The sequence below is a fragment of the Drosophila yakuba genome, chromosome 3R (assembly GCF_016746365.2).
Source record: "Drosophila yakuba strain Tai18E2 chromosome 3R, Prin_Dyak_Tai18E2_2.1, whole genome shotgun sequence".
Classification (NCBI taxonomy): Eukaryota; Metazoa; Arthropoda; class Insecta; order Diptera; family Drosophilidae; genus Drosophila; species Drosophila yakuba.
In genome coordinates, this window is record NC_052530.2 from 19,124,644 (window position 1) to 19,150,230 (window position 25,587).

At 42.9% G+C, this 25,587-nt stretch overlaps 12 protein-coding genes and 1 long non-coding RNA gene across 19 annotated transcripts; 8 read left to right on the forward strand and 5 right to left on the reverse strand.

The window, feature by feature from the left end:
- Nucleotides 1–637: 637 nt before the first annotated feature.
- Nucleotides 638–1,553, forward strand: LOC6537465 (histidine-rich glycoprotein). Its single transcript, XM_002097985.2, has 2 exons — nucleotides 638–1,357; nucleotides 1,415–1,553. Exons 1-2 carry the CDS (start codon nucleotides 715–717, stop codon nucleotides 1,474–1,476), a joined length of 705 nt encoding a protein of 234 aa, XP_002098021.1. The 5' UTR covers nucleotides 638–714; the 3' UTR covers nucleotides 1,477–1,553.
- Nucleotides 1,554–2,360: 807 nt separating this feature from the next.
- On the forward strand, nucleotides 2,361–2,957 carry LOC6537466. Its single transcript, XM_002097986.4, has one exon. It carries the CDS (start codon nucleotides 2,410–2,412, stop codon nucleotides 2,827–2,829), a length of 420 nt encoding a protein of 139 aa, XP_002098022.1. The 5' UTR covers nucleotides 2,361–2,409; the 3' UTR covers nucleotides 2,830–2,957.
- A 751-nt stretch (nucleotides 2,958–3,708) lies between these two features.
- Nucleotides 3,709–4,306, forward strand: LOC6537467. The gene has a single exon (XM_002097987.3). It carries the CDS (start codon nucleotides 3,736–3,738, stop codon nucleotides 4,162–4,164), a length of 429 nt encoding a protein of 142 aa, XP_002098023.1. The 5' UTR covers nucleotides 3,709–3,735; the 3' UTR covers nucleotides 4,165–4,306.
- Nucleotides 4,307–5,021: 715 nt separating this feature from the next.
- Nucleotides 5,022–5,474, forward strand: LOC6537468. The gene has a single exon (XM_002097988.1). It carries the CDS (start codon nucleotides 5,022–5,024, stop codon nucleotides 5,472–5,474), a length of 453 nt encoding a protein of 150 aa, XP_002098024.1.
- Nucleotides 5,475–6,479: 1,005 nt separating this feature from the next.
- Nucleotides 6,480–7,091, forward strand: LOC26535854. The gene has a single exon (XM_015192880.3). The coding sequence runs from the start codon at nucleotides 6,543–6,545 to the stop codon at nucleotides 6,852–6,854; it is 312 nt and encodes a 103-aa protein (XP_015048366.1). The 5' UTR covers nucleotides 6,480–6,542; the 3' UTR covers nucleotides 6,855–7,091.
- A 106-nt stretch (nucleotides 7,092–7,197) lies between these two features.
- On the reverse strand, nucleotides 7,198–10,035 carry LOC6537469 (transcription initiation factor TFIID subunit 6). Of its 2 annotated transcripts, XM_039375861.2 has the most exons (4): nucleotides 9,627–10,035; nucleotides 8,654–9,113; nucleotides 8,426–8,595; nucleotides 7,199–8,046 (listed from the first exon to the last, which is right to left on the reverse strand). In XM_039375861.2, exons 1-4 carry the CDS (start codon nucleotides 9,677–9,679, stop codon nucleotides 7,263–7,265), a joined length of 1,467 nt encoding a protein of 488 aa, XP_039231795.1. In that variant the 5' UTR covers nucleotides 9,680–10,035; the 3' UTR covers nucleotides 7,199–7,262. The 2 variants fall into 2 exon arrangements, with proteins under 2 accessions (XP_002098025.3, XP_039231795.1); XM_002097989.4 differs by lacking the exon at nucleotides 9,627–10,035 and having other exon boundaries at nucleotides 7,198–8,046; nucleotides 8,654–9,503.
- A 62-nt stretch (nucleotides 10,036–10,097) lies between these two features.
- Nucleotides 10,098–10,653, forward strand: LOC120321853. The gene is made up of 3 exons (XR_005561579.1): nucleotides 10,098–10,176; nucleotides 10,265–10,357; nucleotides 10,576–10,653. It is a non-coding gene; the product is annotated as an uncharacterized LOC120321853 (long non-coding RNA).
- Nucleotides 10,307–11,536, reverse strand: LOC6537470 (protein-L-isoaspartate(D-aspartate) O-methyltransferase). The gene is made up of 4 exons (XM_002097990.4): nucleotides 11,371–11,536; nucleotides 11,173–11,309; nucleotides 10,598–11,002; nucleotides 10,307–10,544 (listed from the first exon to the last, which is right to left on the reverse strand). Exons 1-4 carry the CDS (start codon nucleotides 11,423–11,425, stop codon nucleotides 10,461–10,463), a joined length of 681 nt encoding a protein of 226 aa, XP_002098026.1. The 5' UTR covers nucleotides 11,426–11,536; the 3' UTR covers nucleotides 10,307–10,460.
- Nucleotides 11,537–12,110: 574 nt separating this feature from the next.
- Nucleotides 12,111–14,957, forward strand: LOC6537471 (DNA cross-link repair 1A protein). Its single transcript, XM_002097991.4, has 3 exons — nucleotides 12,111–13,258; nucleotides 13,315–13,768; nucleotides 13,873–14,957. Exons 1-3 carry the CDS (start codon nucleotides 12,183–12,185, stop codon nucleotides 14,563–14,565), a joined length of 2,223 nt encoding a protein of 740 aa, XP_002098027.1. The 5' UTR covers nucleotides 12,111–12,182; the 3' UTR covers nucleotides 14,566–14,957.
- LOC6537472 (phosphatidylinositol 4-kinase type 2-alpha) lies at nucleotides 14,655–20,637 on the reverse strand. 3 transcript variants are annotated; one of them, XM_002097992.4, is made up of 9 exons: nucleotides 20,494–20,637; nucleotides 19,948–20,328; nucleotides 19,273–19,888; nucleotides 17,091–17,209; nucleotides 16,689–16,819; nucleotides 16,406–16,601; nucleotides 15,526–16,340; nucleotides 15,401–15,469; nucleotides 14,655–15,338 (listed from the first exon to the last, which is right to left on the reverse strand). In XM_002097992.4, exons 2-9 carry the CDS (start codon nucleotides 20,110–20,112, stop codon nucleotides 15,335–15,337), a joined length of 2,115 nt encoding a protein of 704 aa, XP_002098028.2. In that variant the 5' UTR covers nucleotides 20,113–20,328; nucleotides 20,494–20,637; the 3' UTR covers nucleotides 14,655–15,334. The 3 variants fall into 3 exon arrangements, with proteins under 3 accessions (XP_002098028.2, XP_015048367.2, XP_039231791.1); XM_015192881.3 differs by lacking the exons at nucleotides 19,273–19,888; nucleotides 19,948–20,328; nucleotides 20,494–20,637 and adding an exon at nucleotides 17,807–18,368; XM_039375857.2 differs by lacking the exons at nucleotides 19,273–19,888; nucleotides 19,948–20,328; nucleotides 20,494–20,637 and adding an exon at nucleotides 17,279–17,363.
- Nucleotides 20,638–21,099: 462 nt separating this feature from the next.
- On the reverse strand, nucleotides 21,100–21,786 carry LOC6537473. The gene is made up of 2 exons (XM_002097993.4): nucleotides 21,374–21,786; nucleotides 21,100–21,314 (listed from the first exon to the last, which is right to left on the reverse strand). The coding sequence occupies exons 1-2, from the start codon at nucleotides 21,691–21,693 to the stop codon at nucleotides 21,167–21,169; spliced, it is 468 nt and encodes a 155-aa protein (XP_002098029.1). The 5' UTR covers nucleotides 21,694–21,786; the 3' UTR covers nucleotides 21,100–21,166.
- LOC6537474 (phospholipid phosphatase 5) lies at nucleotides 21,505–24,420 on the forward strand. Of its 4 annotated transcripts, XM_015192883.3 has the most exons (5): nucleotides 22,082–22,229; nucleotides 22,291–22,407; nucleotides 23,005–23,300; nucleotides 23,365–23,783; nucleotides 23,844–24,420. In XM_015192883.3, the coding sequence occupies exons 2-5, from the start codon at nucleotides 22,315–22,317 to the stop codon at nucleotides 24,248–24,250; spliced, it is 1,215 nt and encodes a 404-aa protein (XP_015048369.1). In that variant the 5' UTR covers nucleotides 22,082–22,229; nucleotides 22,291–22,314; the 3' UTR covers nucleotides 24,251–24,420. The 4 variants fall into 4 exon arrangements, with proteins under 4 accessions (XP_015048368.1, XP_015048370.1, XP_015048369.1 ...); XM_015192882.3 differs by lacking the exons at nucleotides 22,082–22,229; nucleotides 22,291–22,407 and adding an exon at nucleotides 21,505–21,636; XM_015192884.3 differs by lacking the exons at nucleotides 22,082–22,229; nucleotides 22,291–22,407 and adding an exon at nucleotides 21,828–21,983.
- LOC6537475 (RNA-binding protein 42) lies at nucleotides 24,403–25,551 on the reverse strand. Its single transcript, XM_002097995.4, has one exon. The coding sequence runs from the start codon at nucleotides 25,430–25,432 to the stop codon at nucleotides 24,515–24,517; it is 918 nt and encodes a 305-aa protein (XP_002098031.1). The 5' UTR covers nucleotides 25,433–25,551; the 3' UTR covers nucleotides 24,403–24,514.
- Between the last annotated feature and the right edge of the window lie 36 nt (nucleotides 25,552–25,587).

Genomic DNA, 25,587 nt, shown 5'->3' on the forward strand with positions numbered 1-25,587 from the left:
GCCGCTTAAGTAACTTAGAAAGCTGCGGGGTGGTGGGTGTGGGTATAAGTTGTACCATTCATATATATTATTAATAAAATAAATAGTATTTAAAAATAAAAATAAAATACTTTTAACATTATATGAAGGGGTGTGTAGTGGGCATATAAGTTGTACCATTCGTATATATTATTCATATATATTTTTGAACCAGTTGATAATTATGGGGCGTCAACCAAATAATTTTCCATACAATGAATTAAAACCAGGAATAAGTGTGCGTTCCGACATGAAAATTACAATTAGTTAAACATTCTTAATTTTTTTGCCTAAACCAATTTTTAAAGATGCTTTTGTAAACATGCGAATGGGTTGAGTCAACTCGGGTTGACATTCCTAAGGCTTAGAGTTCAGAGCTCTAGATATTGCGAATAACTGGATAACTGGATTAAAGAAAGAATCGCTGAAGTTGAACGTTCCTAGCCTGCATATACCATAAGGTTGTGATTTATGCCTTGCGTTGGAGTATTTATATTATTTAATTAGCTGCTTGCCGGCGATGCTATTGCGGCTCTTATCTTTTAATTAATTTCTAATTAAAATGGGTTTCTTATTAAGTTTAAATTACTGGACTCCGCTTCTTGTGTGCTTTGGGTATAAAACCGTAACTGTTCCTGTGAATCAGCATCAGTTGGCTGACGAGTAACGAAACAATTGCAATTTCAGCAAGCAAATATGGCTCTGCGTTTCCTTGTTCTTCTGAGTGCTTGGATGGTCCTTGCCCAAGGATCCTTTTTGCACGGATCTGATATTATTGGCGCAGAAGCGGAGGTTCCCCAGGAAGGATACCTGCCTGTTGAAGATGCTTCAGTGCATCACTCCCTTCATCACGCACAATTGTCTGCTGAAGTGGGACACCATCATCAATTGGGACATCTCTACCAATCTCAATCGCATCATCACGAGCATGGACCTCATCATCACCTAGAATCGCACCATCACCTATCTGAGTCCCACGATCATCATCAGTTGTCAGAATCGCATCATCTGATCCACGAATCTCCGCATCACCACTATCACGGTTACCATCACCACCAAGAACCCGAGGCACCAGTTCATGGCATTCACGGATCCCATCATCAGCATCTCATCCACGGATCCCCTCATCACCACCACCATCTGGAGGCACCATATCACGGAACTCACGGAACTCATGGTGTGCATCACCTGCTTCATCATCGCAACTGCCACGCCACCATCCACTGCCCCAGGGTTCATAGTCCAACCTATGCCACCGATGGACATCTCTGCTATAAGGTGGAGAACTCCTGCGAACTGGCCATTTTGAACTGTCTGCGCCGCAATGAACTCAAGCCAGGTTGGTTATAATCTTATCATAAATAGTATCACAAATGATATCATTGTTTACTTGCAGTTTTGAGGCACATCGGCCGGCACGAATGTCATCATCTCCCCAGCGCTCACAGTGCCCACTAACTCTGAGCTCAAAATAACTGAACCTGACCATATATTCTTAATTATATCCTACTATGACTTGTATAGTCTTCCTATCTCGAAATATATTGTTGTCAAATGAAATAATGTGGTGTTTACTATTTGCTCACATTTGGGGTTACTTGTATGATAATCGTATGCATATATCGGTTTTTGAAGGACATCAAAAAACAAGAGAGAATTTAAATAAAAAAGTTGGACATTCTTCGTTATCAGAAGTTAAAACAGCTATTTGTGCAACCCAAATTATAACTTTATTTAAAAAGCATATAACCAACTGGTGGGTTTATTGAAATGAGACACATTTCATTCCATACTGACAAACTATAATTAATTAGATGGACTTAACTTACCTGAACTTAAAATACAGAATTTAGAACGAACGCCTTAGTCGAGTGTGTCGACTATTAGATACCCATTATTTCATTTAACGAGTCTAGTATTAACGAATAACCTACGATAACTGATTTATTTATATAAAAAGTAGTAAATGCTTTACGCTGCACTAAATATACGCAATTTTTGAGTAATGGACTTCAAATATAAATATATAATATATACATAATATATAAGAGGCAAAACAAAGTTGTTTTACTTAGTTGACATTAGATAATTACAGTAGATTGCATTAAATAAATTTTAAATTAATTAGGGCCGAAGCAGTAATTGCCTTGTATTATTAAAATTGCATTACCTTTCATAATCAAGATGAGGAATCGGTTTAAAGTGCAATAAACTGGGTCAACTTAGAATTTGGATGTCACTGCATGACAGCACTTACAATAATTACTTGAAATTTATGAACTACAGCTCTTGGAACTTCTGACTTTCTGTTTTTTCTCTCCTATAAAAGTCCAGAGTAAGCAGCATACTGCATCAGTTGTTTAACAATCAGCAAAATATCCAAATATCCAAATGGCAGCCCGCTTCATTGTAATCTTCAGCGCCATATTGGTCCTGGCCCAAGGATCAATTCTTTTGCCCATCGAGCAGGAAGCCGAGGTGCCAATTCACTCTGGTGCTCCTGTCGCAATCATTTCGCAAGGACATCCATCTGTGTCCCAGTCCGTTGCTCCTGCCTACGGTCATGGCCAACTTCAAGTTCCAGTTTCAGTTGGCGGCGCTCATCACGGAGTCGGAATAGGGTCGGCTGGTGCACAACCCTATGTGGCAGCACCTCGTCCTGCTGTGTCCTACGCTCGTCCTGCAGCCGTGGTGGTTCCTGCTGTGGTGGTTGCTCCTGCGGCTCCCATTCGTCAGCCTCATGGAGTCCCTGCCCCAGTCGTTGTGGGCGCTGGTCACGGAAATGGCTACTATGGTCGCCATCATGGCTAAGAGCCCTACAAATACTCTACTCGAATCCATCTGCGAAACCGTTTTACACACTTTATAGAAACCCTATGGAACTAGTGAAAATTGAATGTTTAAAACCACAATAACATAAATAAAAAATATGAAACCAATTCCTTCGTTTAATTTTTGTAAAGCTCTTTAATAAGTCTAAGAAACCCAATATATATAAATTTAGCAACTGCGGGGTGCGGCTTGTGGGAAATTTTTTTTTTGCAAATCGAGAGAAAATTATAAGACTAATAAAACAACTAAAAAATATCAAAACATTTTTCAAAAGTGTAGGCGTGGCAGTTTTGGGCGTTAAAGTGGGCGTGGCAGCATGGGTCAACAAATTTGCTCTGCGTCTATGTTTCTGGAGTCTGTATGCTTTATCTTTTTCTAGCTTTTGTAGTTCCTGAGATCTCGATGTTCATACGGACAGACGGACGGACAGATGGACATGGCCAGATTGACTCGGCTATTGTTCCTGATCGAGAATATATATACTTTATATGCTCGGAAACGCTTTCTTCTGCCTAGTACATACTTTTCAACGAATATGGTATACTCTACGAGTAACGATTATAAATCTAATTTATATGATGCAAGCGCTTCTTGCTACCTGTTAAATCTATAATACCATTTTACTTTACGAGTAAAATATTTCATTGGAATTTTTTAAAGCAAAGCTTTTAAGTTCATAAACCTTTAATTGGCATTCAAGAGAATTGAAGGAGCAAATTATTTAGATGGTTGAGACTGGTGAGTCAGATATTATTTATTTTAAAATAATTAATTACACGCTTTTGCTCCCTAAATTTGCGGGTGTTCAAATGCATATAAGGGTACACTTTCCAACTAAAAGCATCAGTTGTGCTACAAGCAATACGCACAAAGCAGAAAATCAAAATGGCTCTCCGCTTCATTTTCGTATTCGTTGCCACAATCGTCCTGGCTCAAGGATCAAATATTTCGCCACTTGAGCAGGAGACTCTGGTGGGAGTGCATCACTCTGGAGTGTCTTCATCTGGAGTATCTTCATCTGGAGTGGCTTCATCTGGAGTGGCTTCATCTGTAGTGGCTTCATCTGGAGCTCCTGTCGTTGGTGTTACCCGTGGTCGCTCGGTTGCTTCTCAGGCTCAGCGTCCTGCCTCTGGTCACGGATCCATCTCTGGACCTATTCAAGGATCCCGTCGAGTGGGCGCAGTTTCAGCGGCCGGATCTCGTCCTCATGGTGGTGCTCCTCGTCGTTCTTCTACAGGCACTTATGGTCGTCCCATCGCAGGAGGAGCTGCCCCAGGAAATGCCCACCGCAACCGCAACCAGAAACCATATTAAATGCACCTTCAAAACTGTACATCATTCTGTCCCGATCCGAAAAAAATGTTTCAAACCCAATCATTTAAATGAACTCTACGCTGTTCTTTCATAACTCTATATCTAATAGCCATACTCTGCAAATAAAATTTTGATAAGCATATATCAATACTCTTATATCAGTTGGGAATATCTTAAATGCAACTATTTGGGTAATTAGGTAATTGTGATCTAATGCTAAACAGTTGAAAATCATTGTATTTCCAAGTTGAAATTGAAGCATAGTTTATTACTGTGATATTAGATATGAAGTAGTTTTTTTGTCAACAATATTGATTCACCAGTTTCTACATATCATAAATAATACCTTGGATAAAAATGAAATTGGCCTAAAGTTGTAGATACTAATAAGAAATTTTAAGGCAAATCTTATTTAAGTGATTTAGATTTTGTCGCTCCTTAGAAAAGTCTAATTTCACATAACCGTGGATATTAGATGTAATCCTTTTTATTTGTCATTTGAGAAATAAGTGCCCTAAGCTGTTTACTTGACTTATAATTTATTTGTTTAAAAAATGCATCTAATGTATGTATAGTTAGCATAAACAATTTAGAAATAAAACTATACAATTGTAAAGTTTATTGACTTTCTTCTCGTGAAATAATGAGACAATGAACTCCAGTTGTATCTTCGTGAAAGGTTCAAAGGCAAATGTACTTTTCTCTCATGATTAGATGTCATGATTATCATTTAATAAAGTGCCTTGGTATTTTGTAATTATATAAAAAGTGTAAATACTTAAATTCGACTATAAAAGCATTCATTTCCACATTGAAGTCATCAGTCTAACCTGAAACACTAATCCCAAAAAACCAAAATGGCAACTCAATACATTATTGTCTTCAGCGCTATATTCGTCCTGACTCAAGGATCAACTATTTTGTCCATTGAACGGGAGTCGGAAGTAGCACTCCACTCTGGGGTCGCCTCGTCCGGAGCTCCGGTTGTGGTTGTTCCTCAGGGAAATCCATCAGTCTACCAACCGCAACGGCCGACCTACAGCCATGGCCCAGGATCCATTCCAGTCGGCGGAACTCATCGTGTGATCGGATCAGGATTGGCTAGTCCTCATCCTTCGTCCTCGGTATCCTTCAATCGACCAGCTACCGTGGTCGTTCCTGCTCCTAGAGTCGTGATCTCAGCTCCCCGAGTGGTGGCTGCCCCAGTGGTTCCTATCCGCCATCCCCATGGAGTGGCGGCACCAGTTGCTATTGGTTCCGGTCACGGCAACATTCATCAGACTCATCACCTTGGCCACAAGCCCTATTAGGTTGCACTACAAATTTACGCATGTGAAGCCATTGCAGTAACACCGTCGCAAAAAAAGATCGATCTATACACATTTTTAAAAACTTTACTTTTAACTTCTAAATACAATTGAAATAAATACAAGTACATCAAAATATTGTTTATCCATTTAATTACTGCCAGTATTTAAAAATGTACCACAAAACTATCGCAATATTTATAATTTGACAGGCTGGTAATCTGAATACTTCATCTACGAGTATTAACAAGGATATTTAAGAATTTCTATAAAACAAGGTGTAAGATGAAAAACGTCAGAAATGTGTTTGTCGATACACGTATTTTGAACTCATCTTTAAAACCATATTTCATATGTGAAATCTTTTAAAAAACCTATGTAAAAGATGGAGATACCCAAATAAAATGGCTCCTGAATAAAACTTCAATAGGACCTGGTACTTTGTCTTTATACCTTCTACTCTGGACTCTGGGCGTTTCAAAAAGTTTTTCATACGGACGGACAGCCGGAGAGACGGACATGGCCAGATCGACTCGGGTATTGATCCTGATTAATAATATATATATATTTTATATGGCCGGAAACACTTCCTTTAAATACTTTTAACGAATCTAGTATACCTTTAGGTTTGTTCTTAACGTCCTGTAAGTTATAATAAATATCAATCTTATAAGTGTTAACGTAAAACTAACCACACGTCCATACAAAAACCTGATAATAAAAACCTAATAATAAAATATATATTTTTTAGTCACTATAATTTCTTCTAATATGAAGCGTGATAATGAGGCTATTGAGTAATATTTCACATTAAGTAAATTTTAAAGTATTTAATGTATATAGAAACGGGAAACTCCCGCAAATAAGATTTGTTGCATTTTCAAGTCGGTAAGCACATTTAAACTAATTATATCATTAATCCCTAAAAGTAATTCTCAACTTCTGGCTGTATTTATACTTTTTAATGAAAATCCAGCGTATAAAAAAGAAAGCTAATGCACAGGTACCATCAGTAGCCGTACAAAGATCTTAAATTCATTTTTGATCTCAAGTAAAAAAAAAACGAAAAATATGTCATTCCACTTTGTTTTCGTGATCTGTGTTTTTATCGTCCTTGCTCAGGGATCCTATATAACGCAAGTGGAACCTGTATTCTCGGTGGAAACTCATTCTGCTGGGGATGTTTCATCAGGAGCTGCCATTACTTTCCCCGAAGTGCGACCAGCCCCTGGATCCAAGGCTAAATCACCAGCTGTTCGCCCAGTTGCTCCTCGTCTTGTGGCTACTTCTGGTCGTCGCCAAACTGGATCCAACTCTCGTCCTGCTGTCGGCGGTGGAGCTAATTATGCCCATAATCGCAATTGGATTCAAAAACCATACTAATTCGAAAAGCTAAATCAAAGCACTAAATCAGTCTCCGAAAAAATGTTATGGAGAAAGAGATATTAATCAAATAAAAAATGTTGTAAAAACTACATTTAATTTAACCAAATTTTCCGTGTTAGATCTAAAAAAACACGGAGCAAGGATTCACTAGCACTAGTTGTTTACTTAGATTTGCACAATTGCAGATTATTTCAATTCGGAATGCGCGCTATTTATTCTTCTATTCCTACTAATTTTAAAGCCAAATTTCACTGATTTGAACGGTTTTGATTTTTTTTCTAAAGGCTTCAAAGCTTTGAAGACGATTGCTAGTTTCAGCACTCGGACGCGAAAAATTATGAAAACTGAACAAGTTTATTATTATTAAAGTGAATAAAGTATGAATATTTTTACAGAGATCGGCTATTAAACTAAGTAATTAATGGGCATTCTGCCGTTATGGGATTGCGTACGACCAAATCCATTTATGGCGGGTGGACGAACACAAACATTGTTGGGCTTCAAATGCATTTCGTTCCTGGATTGCGAAACGGAGCGCTGGGAAGTGGGCGAAATTAAAGCGTTTTTGAATTGCATCGATTGGGAAACCATGCAGTCCGAAGGCTTCAAATTAGTAGCCTGCTTTTGGTACTGAAGCATTGGAGTGCCCGAATTTTGCGTTTGGGTATTCACATTTATAGGTTGAATTGAATAGCCAGATTGGGATGCTTGGCTTGTGTGACGAACGCCATTGCCGGGCAGCTGGTTGCCAGAGATAGGACCGTTGGAGCTGATATATAGAACTCCTGCCATTCTGGTGCAATGGTGTTCTGCAGCCATTTTTTTTAACGCCACTTCTGTTTCCGCCTTGGCTTCAGCCCCTGCTTGTGTCTTCATACGCATCACTTTAACGGAATCGCTCAACAGCAGGCCCAAAGATCCATATTTGTCCATGTACTGTTCTGGCAGATCAGGTGGTTGATGTAAACTAAAAAGCACGGGAGTGCACATCTTCACCACCCGATGGCGAATGTACTTTGCTGCCAGTCTGTCTTCGCTGGTGGTCATGTAAGGCGCGGTGTGTTCAGATAGATACTTTAATTGAGGCACAATGCAGGCGCGTACTGCGCGATTCCCCAACTTTCCCAGGCCAATGACTGCTCCGAACACCGTCGTCAGTGGCTTCATCAATAGCGCCTTTTTGTAAACCCTAGAATATAAAAGTAAATTTAAAAATCAAAAAGTGTTAGCTATGGAGATTGGAGACAAAAATCTAATGATTAGGCCGGACATGATCAGATCCACTCAGTTAGTGATCATGATCAAGAATTTATAAGTAAAACGAACATTTATTCCTCTAAATAGTGAATACAGCCAGAAAAAACCAGATCTTTTCAAAAGTTCAATTTACAATTTTTCAAAGAAAGGAAAAGTATTTAAAGATGCCATTTATCTGACTTTATAGGGGGCAAAAGTGAAGAATGGAATTAAATATAATGGTATGATCATGAATTCTTAAAGAGCTCTTTAAAGGGCTAAACAGAACTCATAAAATGATTAAAGAAGCCGCACATATGATGAGTACTTGCCCAATGACTCTGGGCAAAATGCTAGTGTCGGCAGCGTCGAACTGGCGCCCTATATGGCCCATTATATTTCCGGAGTACTCCCTTAAGGCCCAGTGGTCATCCGAGTCAGGAGATGCGCACACTTGTTTCGCCAGCACGCAGGATAGAACGGCTGGCAGGAGCAGGTGGAGCTGCAATGCAACAGATGCATTCTTCAGCTTATCCTATTCCTCAGTACCAAATACTCACATATTGCAACAAGCTAAAGCGATGGTTTCCTAACAGGGATCTAATCATGCGCATAAGGTAAAAGAGCATCGCCATGTCCTGCTGTTTCACGTTGATAGCCACTGCGTCCGCGATGAACATGGTCAGCGTGGGCAGCAACACCTCTATCGAAGGATCAGTGGTGAGGGTTTGGAGGGCCCGCTGGCGCCGGGAATCAGATGTGCCCACGCAGGCCTCGGTAACCAACTCGAAGAAGGACTGCTGTTCCTTGGTCAGCGGATAGCGCTTGCAGGAACTTAGCAGCACCCGCTCCACCTTGAACCAGCCGTGGCGGACGGGAGACGGCTCCAAAGAAATCTGCGGTTTGGATTCCGGCCCGGTAACGAGAGGTATATGCTTATTTTCGTTGGTTACAACTTCGTTGATGATTCTGGGTACATTTTTGGCCAGAGGCCTTGTGCAATAGTCACAATGGACCAGCCTGAAAAAAATGTCGGGACGCAGGTTGTCGTCCATTCGGACAGCATGCTGAATGTGGGACAGGTTCAATAGGCGCTCCCGGATGCGCCTCATGTATTTTCCCGCCTCGTTCAGCAGGTTTGTTATGTCTTCTTTAAGATTACGGGAAAGCCAATCGGCTGCTCCGTCGTCCAGCCGCTGACCAGTGTTGTGCAAGGATATCGCGTACAGAGAACGCCGCGACAATGACTTTTTGCGGAATCTCTCGTCCTTGTCGGGCATTTCATTGTAAGACTTTCTCATTTCAGTTGCCTTTTTGTTTTCAAATTGCCACATTCTGGCACTAGTGATGGCACCAGTCGATAGTCGATGCACAACGCCGTTATCGGTCAAGACTAGGTCGTCACTCGATACCCGCTAATTGGATTTTCAAAAATTTCAAAAAGAAACAAAACTCGCAGACGAAAGTTTCAAATGCGGATTGTTTTGATTTTTGAATGTCAGTTCAACATTGGCAGAGCTTGCCACAACTTACCCAAGGAGTAATACTATTTCCAAAAAAAACTTCACCATCAATTCTCTTAACATTGCCCGCAATTTAATTAATATATTAAGGAAATAAGTGAAACAAGATACATCATATACATATGTTCTTGATATCACGTGACTCACAGCTTGATTGCCTTATAACATAACGTAAACGGTTACACAAAAAGCATTCCAAGCACACTCTATAAAACTACGTATGTAACCCTTATTGCCCCAAGGACATCACCACATCATCAAGGTTAACCCTGACCGTTCTTGCCATTTTAATTTTTGATTTTCAACGAATTTACTATATGAAAAACTGCTTATTTAATTCGCGTTTTAAGACTTTTTGTGTAATTTGTGACCGCTGGGAGACCTTTCCAGGTCGAGCTCCTTTCGACTACTGCCCTTCATAGTATTTCCACAACCGACTAAACTTCACTTTGACATTAATGTCAAGTGAAATTGTAGAAACCGCCTAGTGCGAATGGTAAATACAAAACTTATAAAAACATACACTATTGGATAACAACACTGTGAAAAGTTGCCCTTAAGTAACGAGTTTTAATTTCTATTTATATTACCCTTCTAAACATTGCTGATGATTTTATCAATTATCAATATTTTATCAATTCTTTGCAGCTAAATTAGTTAGTTCTAAACCAAAAACATAAAAGCCGGCGCTTGTTCAGAAAACTTATGTATTTGGACTCAACGTGAAAACAAGCAATTAAGGTATTATTTATTTCTTTTATTTATTTAACAAGTAAGCCCAAATGTGATAGAGAATAAAACCCAGCACCAGCACCACAACTATCGACCTTCCCACTCTGTGCAGTCAGGAGCGAAGATCTGTAAGTGGGACGTACATTACGCCCATAAGACGTGTCATCTGCACCTTCCCATCAGCGTCCTTGTCGTACTGTGAAAATTGATTCATATTATTCCAGCAGTTACTCGTAAGCATCTGCCCACCTGTTGCATGTACTGAGATCCGCCGTCGGGACCGACTGGAACTATGAGGCGTCCGCCGTTGGCCAGTTGGTTGATGAGCTCGGTGGGCGTGTCGGGAGCAGCTGCTCCAACATGGATTGCATTATACGGTGCGTTCGGGGGGTATCCCTTACGGCCGTCGCCCTCGACGATTATCAACTGGCCGGAGTCCAGCATGCTACGGTCGTCGGTGTTCAAGTTGGCCTTGCTCAGACGTACCAGCTCTGCCTGGTGCTCTATGCCCACAATCCGGGTCTCCGCATCGACTCCCTTAGCCTTGATGTAACGATAGAAGCAGGCTGTTAGGTAGCCAGATCCAGAGCCCACGTCCAGTATATGTGCACCGGGCTTCAAGTGATCACGTAGATACTCCAAGGCGAAGGCATGCTAAGAAAGTGAAACAAATAATAAGTCCAACTATTAATCTCGTAGCCTTGCAGCCTAACAAAGAAGATGAGCCACAGAAATGTTTTTAGTATAAGAATGGTGAAATTACCAACATACGTTGGTATCCTTCTAAAAGAATCGTGAGTGTGGGCTTTTTGGTTTTAAGTTACCATGTGAGGAGCACTGATGGTGACACCTCCACCTATGGGTTGCGGGGCGTCCATGTAGGGGTTGCGCGGAGAGTAGTGCTTGCGGTCGGTTTCCTTCATCGCCTGGGCCACCGCATCACTTGCAATGACGCCGTGATCTTGGGGATTCGGTTCTATTATTAACTCTTCCCATTATACAGAGCGAATGCAAGAGCTCACCCTTCAGTTGGCGTATGAGGTCTTCATTATTGGCTCCCACGGATCGCCATGCCATGCTGAAGGCACGGAAAAAGAACCCCAGTTTAACAATCCCCAAAGCAAGATGCTTTTTTTTCACCGTTCTGTTGCTTTGTTTTGTTTAGTTCTGTTGCAATAATCTAACAGAGATGGCAAAACAACGATAACACAATGAAACGATACATTCAAGCAGTACTTACGCTTGATGTTAATAAATATAAATATCACTAATCGAATTTTAATAATTTCATATGAAAATGCGCCTCCATACATGGATATAATGAAATTGTACTCTTATTTAACCCTTAATATCAGTTCTGACACAGTAATATATATGTCATGCTGGAAGTTATTACATTATGGACACCATTATTCGGATCATTTTGTGCCGAAGTTTAAGACTTTGAGCCAACCCAAAAACAGTAAGACAGTATAATTTGGATAATGTGACTCTAAAAACAAATACAAAATCCCTAATCTTTTTACAGCAACAGATCGTCTCGTAGAATTTTAACGATATTACACTCATTCAATAGTGCTTAACAGGTCATTGGTACTTAAAGTATTCAGAAAATTCATCCTTTGGGAGACTCACATGTACTTAACACATTTTTTATTACGTTTGTTTTTAGTGGGCAATTCAAATTTCGCTCGCAATTATTAGTGGGACCTTGGGTTGGGTAGAACTCGCCATCTCATTTTTCGATATGATAACAAGCAGTTCGTCTGGCTATCGGGCAATCGAACATGTGGGATCCTGGCATGATGTTGCTATTGAGTTATTTGTAAACAAGATGTCCAATATAGGAAAAATAAAGATAAAAGCAATTGCAGATCTGCAGGCCACTACACAAAAAAATGTGCAACCGGAACCACCGCTCACGACCAAGAACAGAACGCCGGAACAAAAAGGAAGGGGAAGAGCTCGTGCGGCTTCCACGACAAAAAAAATCCAACCAAAAGCGGAACCATGTTCAATCATAGCCAGCACTGCGTTCAAACGTTCCAGCAAGAAGACTCCGCTGCCAGGACAATTGCGCATAGATAGCTTTTTTGCAAGTGCTGTCAAGAACTACAAAGTTAACATGGTGCCAAATTCCTCCTCCAAGACGGTGGATCCTCCGTTGGCCAAGCGGAAAGGAAATCCCAGGGGACGCAAACGCCTGTTCGAGGAGTCTACATCCACTTCCTTCGCCGCCACGGACAAGCTGGATGCGATACCGTCAGAGAAGCGAGTGCAGCCTAGTCGCCGTGCGAAAGGCAAGGAGAACGCCCTCTCCGAATCGGAAGTAATTGACCTGTGCTCCGAGGACGAGCAGACCATCAAAACAAAACCTTCCGTAGTAGCCACTCCCTGTCAAACAAGTTGCCCTGTAATAGCATCGAAGCTTAAAAGTCCAGAGGCTTCCGTACCAGAAACACAGCTATGCAGTCCCAAAGACAATCTATGCAGAGAGGAAATTTCGCACGTCCCCAAGAAATTCTCATCGTATAATTCTTCACCCTCATCAACGGTTACAATCACAAAGGAAAGCCCGCTGGCCAAAAACTCTAAAAAAGGAACTGGACGCAAAGAAAAAAGACCAAAGCCTTGCCCGCCCTATAAAGTCGTGGAGGGTACAACCTTCTGTGTTGATGGTTTTCAGTTTGGGGATATAGATAGAGTCACACATTACTTTCTCACCCACTTTCATGCGGATCACTACATCGGCCTGACTAAAAAGTTCTGCTATCCTCTCTACGTGAGTCCAACTACAGCGCGCCTGGTGCGAACATTTATTAAAATCGATGAAACGTACATTTATGAGATTGATGTGGACCAGACCCTGACAGTAGATGGCGTCGAAGTAACCGCTTTGGAAGCTAACCAGTAAGAGCAATCGCTATTTTTGTTTGGAGGCTTACCAAGCTGATATTTCTTTTCAGTTGTCCTGGAGCACTTATGTTCTTCTTTAAACTGAGGTCTGGCGAGTGCATACTGCACACTGGAGACTTTCGGGCTAGCGCGGACATGGAATCCCTACCGATATTCTGGAACCATGCAAACATCGACCTGCTCTATTTGGATACAACGTATCTGAACAAAAACTACGACTTTTGCCACCAAAGCGAGAGCGTTGACCGAGCGGTTGATCTGGTGCGCGTCTTCTTAGAGAAAAATGCATCTAAACGAATACTTATCGTCTGCGGTTCCTATGTGATAGGAAAGGAGAAGATATGGCTTGCCCTGGCGAAAGAGTTCAATCTGAGAGTTTGGACGGAAAGCAATCGCAGCACTGCTGTAAGATGTCTGAAATGGCCAGAACTGGATTCCGTGCTAACAGAAGATCCCCGCGAAGCAAACTTGCACGTTGTTGCAATGGGAAAAATCAGCTATCCGGTGGGTCTATAGTATATTTCTAAAATTGTCAAGCTTTTGAGTAAAATTGCTCAGGCTCAACCTTACTATTGCAGCAATTCATTAAGGATTTTATTTTGTTTCAGAGCCTGGTTGATTACTTCAGCTTATTTGAAGACCAATATGATATGTTGCTGGGCATAAGGCCAAGTGGGTGGGAAAAAAACACAAAGCCTTCCTACGGAAAGCGAATTAGCACCATCGGCATCGAGTACTCGGAACACTCCAGCTACAAGGAGTTGGAGCGGTTTGTACGCTTCCTCAAGCCAAAGCGAGTCATAAGCACCGTTCCTGTGGGTCGCGACTTATTTGTCACTGGAGATGTGCCGACACAGTGGTACAAGTACGAAGGTCGGGCATGTATGCTGAGTACAGGGTATCAGCCGTCGATATCCACTTTCCTAGCTACGCCAAAACGAGCTCTTGCTAAATTTAGTTCAGATATTGAAGTGTTTTTAAGCCCCGTGGAAGAGAATGCTTTCGAAGGAAACAAAGATAACATAACAGATCATGTAACTATTATGTCTAGCCCTACAGAAGAAGAGTGTTTTCGAAATGATTGCGAAATACCAGTTAAAAACGAGCCCCTGGGACCAGACTCGTCTCCAAACTCTGAAATAGTTGCTGGCAACAATGCAATGGAATCCCAAATTCCATATGTTGAAATATACATTAAAAACGAAACTTTAACTCAATGCAATGTTATTGAGGTCCAGAAAAGCGAGGCTGTCTTACTTAGTAGACTGGCATCGGATGCATCAGACGATTGGCTCCTATAGTTATTAAATTTTAGTACAAGTTCTTAGGACTTTAGTACGTCTGCTGGTAGTTTAAAGATATTTTCTAATTTAATAATAAGGTATATACATATATTTGAAAAGAGCTTGAGTTTAATCTTTATATTTAAGGCTTGCCTTTTACATACAATTAAATACTTTACATCTGTATTTTGGTTGATATATATATTTTCACATTATTTAGCTTCCCGAATCCATCAACTAGTTTGGTGTGCAACGTACCGTACAATATGAAATAAATTAGGTTATAGTTTGGAAAAGTTTGCTTATGCTAATAACAATGAAGTGCTAACGAGGATAGACGATCTTTAAATTTTTCACCTATATGCTTTATAATTTAAATTAAGTAATAAAGTAATGTGTAATCCACTTAAGCGAGTTCTTTCATATTATCTCACAAAACTCCAGGATCTTCCCTTGATTTTCGTATTTTATGCGAAAACAATTGACTATACAAGCACTTCACAAACAAAAGATATTTTCTAAATATGTAACCATGGTACGGGTAAGTTATCCCATAAACTCGTAATAAAAGTAATTAATTATTAAATATGACATTTTGTGTTTTTTGGCGAAAGAAACTAACATATACAACAAAATACATTTTTGGGCTACTTGCCGACAGCAACCGATTACGATTTGGAAATATACTAAAGAACAATTAATCGCATATACATGATGAAAATATGAGACGGTAGTACCCAGCTGCTCGATTTGATTTTTGGTGGGGTTGGAAGGGGCTACACTCCATTTAGCTAAAAAATAAAAGCAGAGGCTATTATATGATGCGACTAAGTACCAATAATTCGCAATTTACCACCAAGAGAAGAAGGGACTCTTATTTTGGAAGCGCTGCGTGAAGGAAAAGAAACGACTGCCACTGGATCTGAAATATTGAGAAACATTACCGGCAATCAATAATCATGCAAATATAGTACTTACCGCTCGACTATAACCGCTGGCATCTGGACCAGTTGCACCGGCGACTTACCATCCCTCAGAGCCTGGGTAAGATTAAGAATCTGGCCCCGCATCACCGACATCTGACGCTCGAAGAGACGCTTGTCAAAGCCACGATCCTGCTGGAAGAGGTACAACAAATCCGTGCAGATCTCCTCTACAAAGTTCATATCTGACAACTGTGGCAGCACATGCTCCTTTATTTCTTCGCTAAATGGAGTTTTCGCCTGTGGCAACCATGCCCAATGGTAGGGATAAGCTCGCCAAGAGTCCGGGTGCTTGAATGGAAAGGCGAGGCCATTGTCGATGGCAGCGATCCGAATGAATGCAGAGTTCACCACGTTCCAATCGGGCTCCGACGAAGGGGATCTCGAGGAGGGTTCATCTTCGCTGCTGTTCAGACTGCTGCTGTCCTGCTGTGCATTGGTGGTTGCTCCACCGTCCAGGTGGTTTACTTGGCGACCATCGGCCGTCGTATTTGGAATAGCCTGCACTTCGTTTAGATCAATGATTTTTGAAGCCCCCAACGCATTGGGCAATTTGGGTCTCACAATACCGTGCATGGTTCTGCCGCCGGTGCCACCCACCTGGGTCGTGATCTTAGGTGCCACGTATTTGATCAGCCAATTGTCGTTGCCCCGGTCCGTGTTGCGTATAATATAATCTAGAACGACGAGGCGTTCAAACTGCAGTTGAAATGACTTGGCCACTGAAGGCGGCAAAGGTTCGCTGTCAAAGCGCCGCAGCCAGTAGTCTGCATCCTTGTAGCCCTCCACGAAGAGCTGAAAGGAGCCAGTCTGTAAGAAATTAAATTGGTTAATACCTAATTGGTTAATCGGTTTGTATTTCGAGTGCAGTTCACCTTTAGAGGAAGGCTCATTCGGTTGAAGTGAGCCGACGGATAGTGCTCCTTGATGCGCTTTTTCAGCTTCGCCTTCTGTCGATCAATGCGGGCGTAGTTAAAGCTCTCGGCAACCAATCTAACCACACGCGTCTTTGGAACCACATTTAGATTAAGTTTTCGATCTACCAAGCTGGCTCCTGATTCGGACAGGTACCTAACAAATGAAATAATTTACTCAATTTGTATATGATGAATAATTACAAGTCGTGTTGATGAATAAACACAAGTAATATTATCTTACCCCTGATTGGGAATTAAGCAAGCTCGGCCAAAACAACACGGACAGCACAGCTTATGCATCCATTTCGTCCACTTTGGATTCAGTCTACCATAGGGCTCCTCGTCCTTTGGCTTAAATACAGCCAGACATTGCTGAGGAAAAACATAAGAAATCGATTAAATTGGAATAAATAGTATATAAAGTATAACCGGGTATTCTTCTAAAATATTTTTCTACTGTTTCAGAAAAAAACCAAAAGTTTTGCAAAGGCTTATAGTTGCAGAACTTCCCCTATTAACTGATTTATTTATCTATGCGCGGAAATGTAAAAAATTAACGAAGTTAGACCCAGAACTGGACGACCTAACTCCTACGTTATGCGCAAGAACGGCTAGAAGAACTCCGGCTCGATTTCCTACTCACATGGGAGGCATCCTTCACGAAATAGGAACCACTGCTACCCTGGTAAATGCGCTCGGGCAGCACACCATTCTCGATGGCACCCTCCGCCTTCGCCACAATCTCCGAGAAAAGCGGGTCATCTGTAAGATTCAAAGTTACATTAAATAGAATTAAATCAAATACACATTTGCGCTAAAGTTTAAAATTACTGAAGAAGTTTGTGCGTAAAACGAAGATTCGCATGCCTCAAGCGGCGTGTAAGAACAGACTGTTCGTTCATTTAAATTGGACGCATTTGCTTTAGAATTATGGTTTTAATAATTTATTAACGACGACTGAAAACGAAATCAGTCGGCATTGTCGTGCCAGCTGTTGGATAAAAATAATTGAAGCGAACATGCACGTAAACGCGTATAAAACTGCGATGAAGTTCAAGGCCCCACCCTACACTTTACAATTGGACTCTCCCTCATATCAAACAGATTACGCAAATCCTCTCGGCGCTACCTATGAAATCAAAGTTGTCGTTAAAATCGCCCTGCAAGTCCTGGCAAATTGAGAACACTTGCTGGATGAAGTTTTCGCGACTGCTGCTCGACAAACGTTCCATTAAACCACAGTTAAATGAAATGCGCCGGCAGTCAAGAGGTTTCGAGTCGACTGGCAGTTGATAAAGGAGAACCAGGTCACAATTAGCATAGCCAAAGCGTTTCGATAAGGGCCAACCCCCCACTTACAGAAGTTCCTCAGCGGGCAATTGGCGCAATTGCAGCGAGGAGCCGCGAATCGAACGGTTACTGTATCTTTGGAGTCACGCGCCATTGACGGTGAGTTCACCAGAAAGGGCGGAGTGCCCTCCTTTTCGGACTGCGTCTCAAGATAATTCTTGTCCAGCTGGCACTTGTTCTCGCAGCAGATGCAGGCGTAGGGCGCCGAGGCGGAGGGCACCGAGGAGCTGCTCTCCAGCGCATCCTTGCTTGTTGTCGGCTGCTCATCGTCTCTTGATTCGGCAGGGTACTTGGCTGCTATAGTGTTAGGCAATGGCTCCTGGCTGAGAAACGTCTTTATGTTGGTTTTCGACATTGGGCTATGTCCAATTGGCGACAGTTGCCAAAGGAACAAGTTCCATTTTTGAAGAGCCTTCCTTGAATTTATTTAAATGCTCCCAGACTGACTTCGAACCCGAGCTACAGACGACCACGATGACATCCAAGTACACCAACATTTACAACACACAATTTTGTTGTTTAAAGTCGAAAAAAGTGGGACTAGTAGAAACCATACAAGTATAAAAAATACTTTGAAATGTGGGGCGATGACTATAAGACTAGCAGCCATAAGGCTAGCAAACTGTGTGTATCTAGGGATATAAACCTATTGAGAATTCACTAAAACGTTTTAGACTGCGTTCAGAAGTCATTTCGAGATGCAACTAAAACAAATGAGGGGGTATTACTCACATGTTTAAATGCAGCAGAGCAAAACGATCAACTGAGTCACAAAAGTCACCGAGATCGAGACGATACACATATGGCAGTGCAAATCACTCCCACAACACATTCTACATTCTACATATATACAATTAGGCTTTAGATCCGTGCACATTAAATCTTAGAAAACCCTTTAGTTTTATCATTATCACTTTTGTATTGAAGAAATATTATTTATCTTTGCAAGGACATACAAAAATAATTTGCAATAATCGACTATGGCCTCGTAGCGACTACTATTTACGCTTATGTGTGTTTTCGTTTTATAAACTATTCTATTATCTCTAAAAAGTAAATAATAAATTTGCAATAGGTTTTAAACAAGAAAAGGAAAGCTCATGTATATAATCTTTTAAGCGGACGGAAATGCTTGGGTCAAACAGAGTGCCTGTGTAGACTCAGAAATTTATGCACTGTGTTTGTAAGCATTGCTTTAATTCTTTGTGTTAATTTGGACGGATATTATAGTCTAGATGCATACGTTTATATTCATATATTTTACAGAGGCAGAAGTGCTAGTTTAAAGCTACAGACTAGAGTCACTAAATAATCTGTTCTAAGCTTCTACTTATTTAAATAGAACCACCATATGCGGACGTAGAAGTGATAATCATCATAAGTAAAGCCTCAAAGCAAACAAGGGAGCAACGTAGTATGGGTGTAGTTAGTACTAATGCAACTTGTACGACTTCATTAAACCGATGCGCACTCACCGCCAAATGTGTTCGACACGAACTCCACATGATCGTGCCCGCGTCCTAGTCCACCCAACAGCTCGCTGATGCGACTGCCGTGACTGGCACTGCCTCCACCCAAGAGCGGCTGTGACTCCCGGTTGTCGCTGCCGGCGTCCGTGGACATGCCCTCGAAGTCGATTTCTGGCACCAGGCAAATTTCGTCGGCCTCGTCATGCGGATGACGGACGAGGGCAGTGTGCGAAGTGGTTTTTAGCGGAGATATCGATGCTACCTTCGCGGGTGCAATGTGACTAATGATCTGGGGCTGTTGGTTGCTTTCGCTGCTCTCCTCAGTGCGAACTTTGAATCTCTGGTTGCGCGGGTTTGAGCTTCTCTTCAACAGCACTGCCTCTTCGCCATCTTCGTCGTCGGTCTGGTCGTCGTGGAGCATAACCAACTTATCCAGTTGCGGTTTCTGAATACCAGCATCGCCGCCGGCACTCTCCTCCCCTGGCGGCAGCCCGTTCGAGTGGTTCCTCTCCTCTGGCGTCTCTTCCTCATCCTCCTCGTCGTCCACCGACAATAGCATGGGTTCCCGCCCCTTTCTGCCTCTTCTTCTGGTCTTGCGTTTGCCCAAACCAATAGTGTTGATCTAAAGAAAAAAGTCAGTTCTTATTGCAGTGGGTGAGGTTGAGAACGGAGTGCAATTACCTCAACTTTGGTGGTCAACTGGTTGCTAGTCGACTCGAACCCATTTAGAAGCGGAGCTAGTTGGCTTGTAGGTGGCGTTTGGTCCTTGACAAAGTCCCCAATGAGATCCACTTCGTCCTCGAGCTGGAGCAGCGGGGGATCCGCCTGATCCCGAGCGCCGCTCATGTTCGCAGTGGGTGGCAGGCACGTATGTGATTGGGCGTGGGTCAAGAGGGTGCTGCTGCCCTGGATCCGCTGCAGACGCAACAACAAAGGCCCGCGCTGCAGCTTCTTCTTGCGCTTCTATCTGTGACTTTTTGGGCGTCGCTTGGCTATCTGTTATCTGCACCTCCGTTTTTCCTCCGCTCGCATGCTTTCGCACAATATGTTATATTATTTGGGCTGGAATGTGATTACATTACTTGTTAATAGATTCAATTGTACGCTTCTATTTCGTAAAGCAATTATCGATTTTTGGCTTAGAGCCCCAACTTCTGTTCCAGTAGTATTTTAGAAACGGATCTTGAGACGCGAAGGAACTCAAATACCATTGAGCTGGGCACTCACCATGCACTCCGCAAATGTAACAAGTGAATTACGCGTTCAAATTTATTTTCGCTAAGAACACGAAGCGAAAAATGGTTGACAAACCAAACAGCTGACGCGTAGAACTCGCGGTGCTGCCCACTTGCTGGTTCTTGCCGAGTGGCAGCCTCGCACATGAGAGCGCTAAGCCCTTGGCGGAAATATTTCAAATTGGATATTAGTAAAATATCAAATTTAAATAGTAAGAATTTGATAGAACTTGATCAATTAAACAAGCAAAATAATTTGACTGCGTACACTGAAAAGATTGCATACGAGATTATTTTTATTATTTATTTTAAACTCTTTCCATTACTGGAACCCATAAGGATTGTAAAAGTCCTATACTTTATGTTTTTTCTAAAAGACCAGATTTCTTATGGGCTATATTAATAGCATTCTTAGTTTGGGAAAAACTAATTGGTTTAGTACATTTTAATAATATATGTTGATACTACAAAAAGTTCTTTTCGTCGTCATTTATATTTATTTGAAAATGAGGTGGGATCATATGTCAAGTATGTATGAAATTGACGTTTAAGATAATTCTTCGTTTCTCTTTTTAGAGTTATAAGGGAGCTGTTTAAATAAGGTTTTCAAATCTACTTTATTCTTAACATTTTAAAAATTGTGTGTACGCCATAAGTATTCTAGTCTAGTTCAGCACGGCACTCCTGCGCAGATTTGTAATCCAGTCCAGCGCTTCTCCCAGCTGCCGCTGCAGATTAGTGCTCTCGGCGACCAGCTCTATACAATCCTTGAACTTGGACACAGCATTGCGCAAGCTCATCGGTGGCAGAACCCTGGAAAGAGGTGTAAAACAGTTATCACATTGACCCACATAGGCGTTATCAGTGCTTACGAGAACCAGTGGAGGGGCTCCACGAAACCCTTGGACTTGTCCACCTTCTGTCGTTCGATTGAGATGCCATCCGTGGAGTCCACCACCCGACAGAGAGCGTTGAACTCGGCACTGTTCTCCGTGGGAATCTGGGCCGTGGACACGCAGTGACTGCCTCCGTGCTGAAATCTGGTGCGGGCCAGGAGAATCGCCCCACTGGCGTTGCTTTGCTCCAAATTAACCCGACACTGGGTGTGCTCCTCGACGAGGTGGAACATGTCCAGGTACAAGTTATCCAGCAGCTGGCCAGCGGCCTCCTTTTCGCTGTTTCTGGTGCTCATTGTAGGCTAAAATAACTTTATTTATTTATATTTCGGTCTGACGGAGATTTTTCAATCATATGATTGCACCAACAACCCTGACTTATCATTGCTATGCGCCAAGTTGGCACTCCTTTCGATAACAATCGTTATCGTCAGCCCGATTCTGGTTTGCAAACTAAAAACTGAATCAAATCAAAACGAAGAGAAAAAAAAGTCTGCAAAATGTTTGCTTTTGTCGCGTGCGTCTGTCTTTTTCGCAATGACTTTTAATTGCTGCCGCCACAAACCCGGTCATGTCCAATTAAAAGGTAAAACTGCGAAGCTGCAAACTCTCGGCTAATCCGACTAACCAAAAGGGCAAACAGCTGTTGTTGTTTTCTTGAGCATTAGTTGTCGCAGAGGGGTGAAGTGAAGGGGTTTGCTTCGCTGTTTGTTTTACAATGCTGTCGCGAGATTAGAGAAAGTTTATAAAAAGCCCTGCCATTAGCATTCATCCGCAGTCGGAAAGCAGCCAAGTTTAAAACACGTTGAGATTAACAGCACCAGCATCAGCAGCAAGTGCATGCCCCAAGTGCAAACAGTTCCAAAGTCAACTCAAATATACCCAAATTCTAGGAGATCGCATCGGTTTCCGTGATAATGCCCGCCAGTTGTAAAGCGGACCTACGAAGTCGCCGCTGCGAAAATCCAATCGACCGCAACGGCAATATCGGAGGCACAGCCGAGGAGCAGGTGCGCCAGCTAGCTAATGTTTATTAAGCAAAACTGCTTAAATCCACCAAGTGTGCATATGGCATCGGCTTCCTATACGATATAGCCATGCACTATACTATACGTTCATCCACACGTCTCTGGCCATACGTAACCGCGTTTGATGACAAACATTGACGCAAAGCGTGGCCAAGTGTGCACTGAAAGAAAAGATTGTGCTATGATTAATTCCAGGAATACCCAGAAAAATATTGAATCAAAGTTTAGTTTTAGTGTGGCACAATCGCAAAAATGATTAGAAAAATATTTATCTCAATTTAATTCCTCTTATGGGAACTTTTTTTTCAGTATTTTTATCTAATCGCGAAAATTGTACGTTTCACACCTTGCCACCGCTTCACTAAGGGGGTTTTGAATGACTATTCCGGTATACTCTCTAAGAGCATTCGCTAATTCATCAATAAATAGCCTTCCCCATCCGCGAATCATAAGTACATGAAGTAACAAAGTTAGATAGGCCTTTTATCAATCTTTCTCACACCGGATTTAGTTCAATCCTACGCATAATTGCAACTATTAATGACTCGTCGTTTGCTTCTTATCTGTTTAATTATTTAGGCGACAAACACCAGACCGAAGCTGACAACCAAATATTCCCAACGGACTAACGAAATGCCCGCGGGTAAGGATGGCCGAGAATCCAGCGACAGTGCCGCAGAGGACGTCGGGCACACAGGATCGATTACCAAGTCCAACGACGAAATGTGGCGCAATGAACTTGCTACGAACGCGGACAGCACTTACGCTCAGCCCGAAAAGCGAGGGGATCCAAGTCCCAGCACAGGGAACTCCAATGCGAAGATCAGCGATGCCATAGATGTTGTACTCCGCGTTCTCCTCGTCATTGCCTTCTTGTGAGTTTTTTGTGTTACATTCCAAATGCTGACTAAGTCCATCACGCATGACTCATATCTACAGCAAGCTGGAGACGATGACAGCTTTTAAGCGGGAAATCCATGAAGAAGAGCTGTGGCTATACAAGAATCCAAGGAGGCCGGACATCGTTAGGGGCGGGGAGCTGCTCTTTTGGGTGATAGTGGCTCCCTTTCTGGTCACTGTCGCCTTCTACTGGTACACAAAAGACAAACGGGACTTCAGGGCCGCCAGCTGGGCCTGGACATTGGCCCTGTGCATGAATGGCATCCCCACAAGCGTACTAAAGATAACAGTGGGGCGGCCCAGGCCAGACTACTTCTACCGCTGCTTTCCCGATGGCGTAATGGTGCTTAACACAACGTCCAGTGGCTTAGACAGTTCCAGCTTGGATTTCAATTGCACAGGACTTCCGGGCGACATAAACGAAGGCCGCAAGAGCTTCCCCAGCGGACACTCTTCGTGTAAGTTGAAGTCTGGAATTTAATCCTTGCCCGCTAACCGTTTTCATACGCCACCTTTAGTCGCCTTTGCTAGTTTTGGTTTCATTGCCTACTACATTGGCGCCAAGCTGCACGCTTTCGATATCCGGGGACGCGGACAGACCTGGCGGCTCTGCATCGCAGTGATACCTTTGTTCATCGCACTGCTGGTTGCAGTTAGTCGCACCTGCGACTACCACCACCACTGGCAGGATGTGACCATCGGCGGCCTGATTGGTCTCTGTGCAGGCTATATAAGCTACAGACAATACTATCCCTCCATTTTCACACCTGATGCCGGCAAACCGCTGGTCAGGTGGCCCAGCAGAGAGGGAAAGTACCAGCGACTGTCAGGAGAGAATGAAAATGAATGTCGTGATGATCGAGCTGACGGCGATGCGGCGCGGAGACCTCTCCTCGCTGGCAAGGAAGAGTCCAAATGGTACTAAAAGCTTTACGTTAATATAGTTAGTTTTGCTTCCCCGTTTAAGCTTTTTAAACATATCTAGACATCGCTTAATTGCTGATTTACAAATGTGCTACTGGTTTACCTCGTAATGGGAAGGGTTTGTTTGTAGTTCCTTTAATAAAAGTTAGTGAGTCAATTGCTAAACGTAAATTTATTGCTCATCTTTGGCAGCAACATCGAAATATAATTTGCTACGTCAAAATGACCGAAACTAGCTTAAAGGACAGGGTATGCGCACTCAGATTCAGGTCATCGAGTTGAACGCCTGCAGCAGCACCTGTTTTTCGCGCTCCTTTTTCTTTACCACGTCAAGGCTGCGTTGTCGCCACGTGCTCTTCCGCAGCTTGATAGGTCGGCTGCCCACATAGCGACCGTCCATCTCCTTCATGGCCCGTATAAAGTCGGCTGGTTCTCTGAAGCTCACGAAGCCGAATCCCTTGCTCTTGCCTGTGCGCTTGTCCCGCACTACCCGGGCCCGCTGGAACGAGGGGAACTTGTTGAAGGTCCGGGTGAGGACCTCGTCGTTGACGTCGTTTCCCAAGTCACCGCAGAAAATTCGGAAGTCATCGTCGGGCCAGTCAGCCAGCGAAGTATCCTCCCACACTGTGCCGCCAGCGATACGTACAGTCTTGCGGTCCTTTTTCTTCCGCTCCGTTGTCTGGAAGGATTGCAGCGCCGATGATGCACGCGCCGCCTTAATGGCCTCTTCTGCAATAGGATTGGGTCCGGACTTCTCCGCTTTAAGCTTCTTCAGCTTCTGCGTCACGTCAAAAGAGACGGCGTTGATGTCAATGGAGGGCGCGACGGCCACGGTAGGCACGTGCACAGACTGCCGGCACTGATACAGCTTGGGGGCGCTGCTCAGGACTACGGGAGTGGCCGACATTGGCTTGGAGCTGGCAGAGGAGCCACCTCCACTGCCCGTTGGCACAAAGGTTGACATAAAGGTGGGTGGTGGTGGTATCGGGGGCGGGGGTACGGTCAGGCGCGATCCTCCGATTCCCTGGTGATGCTGCAACTTGTTCTGCGTGTTGTGGTATGTGTTGGCGGCAATGATCGGGCGCACCTGGTTGGGCACGAAGAGATTGCGGGCGGGAGGCTTCGAGATCTCCGCCTCGAAGCGTGAGAGCTCATCCTCGATGTTCCGACGCTTTGTACCCATTTAAAGTGGGTTTGGGGCTACTAGAAAACTTGAAGATTCTCAGATCTAAACAACTTTTCACAAAAATGCAAGAATAATGCTGTAGAAATGTTGAAGTAAACACTTATCGATTTTATTACCAATCGATTTAGTAAGGCTTATTTCAAAGGCCTGTC

Bases quoted from the DNA above. Each gene is read 5' to 3' on its own strand.
- LOC6537465 (XM_002097985.2), top strand. From the start codon at position 715: ATGGCTCTGCGTTTCCTTGTTCTTCTGAGTGCTTGGATGGTCCTTGCC. The intron at 1,358-1,414 runs GTTGGTTATAAT...GTTTACTTGCAG, and splicing joins CCGCAATGAACTCAAGCCAG to TTTTGAGGCACATCGGCCGG.
- LOC6537466 (XM_002097986.4), top strand. From the start codon at position 2,410: ATGGCAGCCCGCTTCATTGTAATCTTCAGCGCCATATTGGTCCTGGCC.
- LOC6537467 (XM_002097987.3), top strand. From the start codon at position 3,736: ATGGCTCTCCGCTTCATTTTCGTATTCGTTGCCACAATCGTCCTGGCT.
- LOC6537468 (XM_002097988.1), top strand. From the start codon at position 5,022: ATGGCAACTCAATACATTATTGTCTTCAGCGCTATATTCGTCCTGACT.
- LOC26535854 (XM_015192880.3), top strand. From the start codon at position 6,543: ATGTCATTCCACTTTGTTTTCGTGATCTGTGTTTTTATCGTCCTTGCT.
- LOC6537469 (XM_002097989.4), bottom strand. From the start codon at position 9,427: ATGTGGCAATTTGAAAACAAAAAGGCAACTGAAATGAGAAAGTCTTAC. The intron at 8,596-8,653 runs GTGAGTATTTGG...GTTGCATTGCAG, and splicing joins GCTTTAGCTTGTTGCAATAT to CTCCACCTGCTCCTGCCAGC. The intron at 8,047-8,425 runs GCAAGTACTCAT...TTTATATTCTAG, and splicing joins ATTTTGCCCAGAGTCATTGG to GGTTTACAAAAAGGCGCTAT.
- LOC6537470 (XM_002097990.4), bottom strand. From the start codon at position 11,425: ATGGCATGGCGATCCGTGGGAGCCAATAATGAAGACCTCATACGCCAA. The intron at 11,003-11,172 runs GTAACTTAAAAC...TCACTTTCTTAG, and splicing joins CCATCAGTGCTCCTCACATG to CATGCCTTCGCCTTGGAGTA. The intron at 10,545-10,597 runs GTGGGCAGATGC...CAATTTTCACAG, and splicing joins GATCTCAGTACATGCAACAG to TACGACAAGGACGCTGATGG.
- LOC6537471 (XM_002097991.4), top strand. From the start codon at position 12,183: ATGTCCAATATAGGAAAAATAAAGATAAAAGCAATTGCAGATCTGCAG. The intron at 13,259-13,314 runs GTAAGAGCAATC...ATTTCTTTTCAG, and splicing joins ACCGCTTTGGAAGCTAACCA to TTGTCCTGGAGCACTTATGT. The intron at 13,769-13,872 runs GTGGGTCTATAG...ATTTTGTTTCAG, and splicing joins TGGGAAAAATCAGCTATCCG to AGCCTGGTTGATTACTTCAG.
- LOC6537472 (XM_002097992.4), bottom strand. From the start codon at position 20,112: ATGAGCGGCGCTCGGGATCAGGCGGATCCCCCGCTGCTCCAGCTCGAG. The intron at 19,889-19,947 runs GTAATTGCACTC...TTTTTTCTTTAG, and splicing joins AGTTGACCACCAAAGTTGAG to ATCAACACTATTGGTTTGGG. The intron at 15,470-15,525 runs GTAAGTACTATA...TCAATATTTCAG, and splicing joins CCAGCGGTTATAGTCGAGCG to ATCCAGTGGCAGTCGTTTCT.
- LOC6537473 (XM_002097993.4), bottom strand. From the start codon at position 21,693: ATGAGCACCAGAAACAGCGAAAAGGAGGCCGCTGGCCAGCTGCTGGAT. The intron at 21,315-21,373 runs GTAAGCACTGAT...ACCTCTTTCCAG, and splicing joins GAGCCCCTCCACTGGTTCTC to GGTTCTGCCACCGATGAGCT.
- LOC6537474 (XM_002097994.4), top strand. From the start codon at position 22,315: ATGCCCGCCAGTTGTAAAGCGGACCTACGAAGTCGCCGCTGCGAAAAT. The intron at 23,301-23,364 runs GTGAGTTTTTTG...TCATATCTACAG, and splicing joins CTCCTCGTCATTGCCTTCTT to CAAGCTGGAGACGATGACAG. The intron at 23,784-23,843 runs GTAAGTTGAAGT...CGCCACCTTTAG, and splicing joins CCCCAGCGGACACTCTTCGT to TCGCCTTTGCTAGTTTTGGT.
- LOC6537475 (XM_002097995.4), bottom strand. From the start codon at position 25,432: ATGGGTACAAAGCGTCGGAACATCGAGGATGAGCTCTCACGCTTCGAG.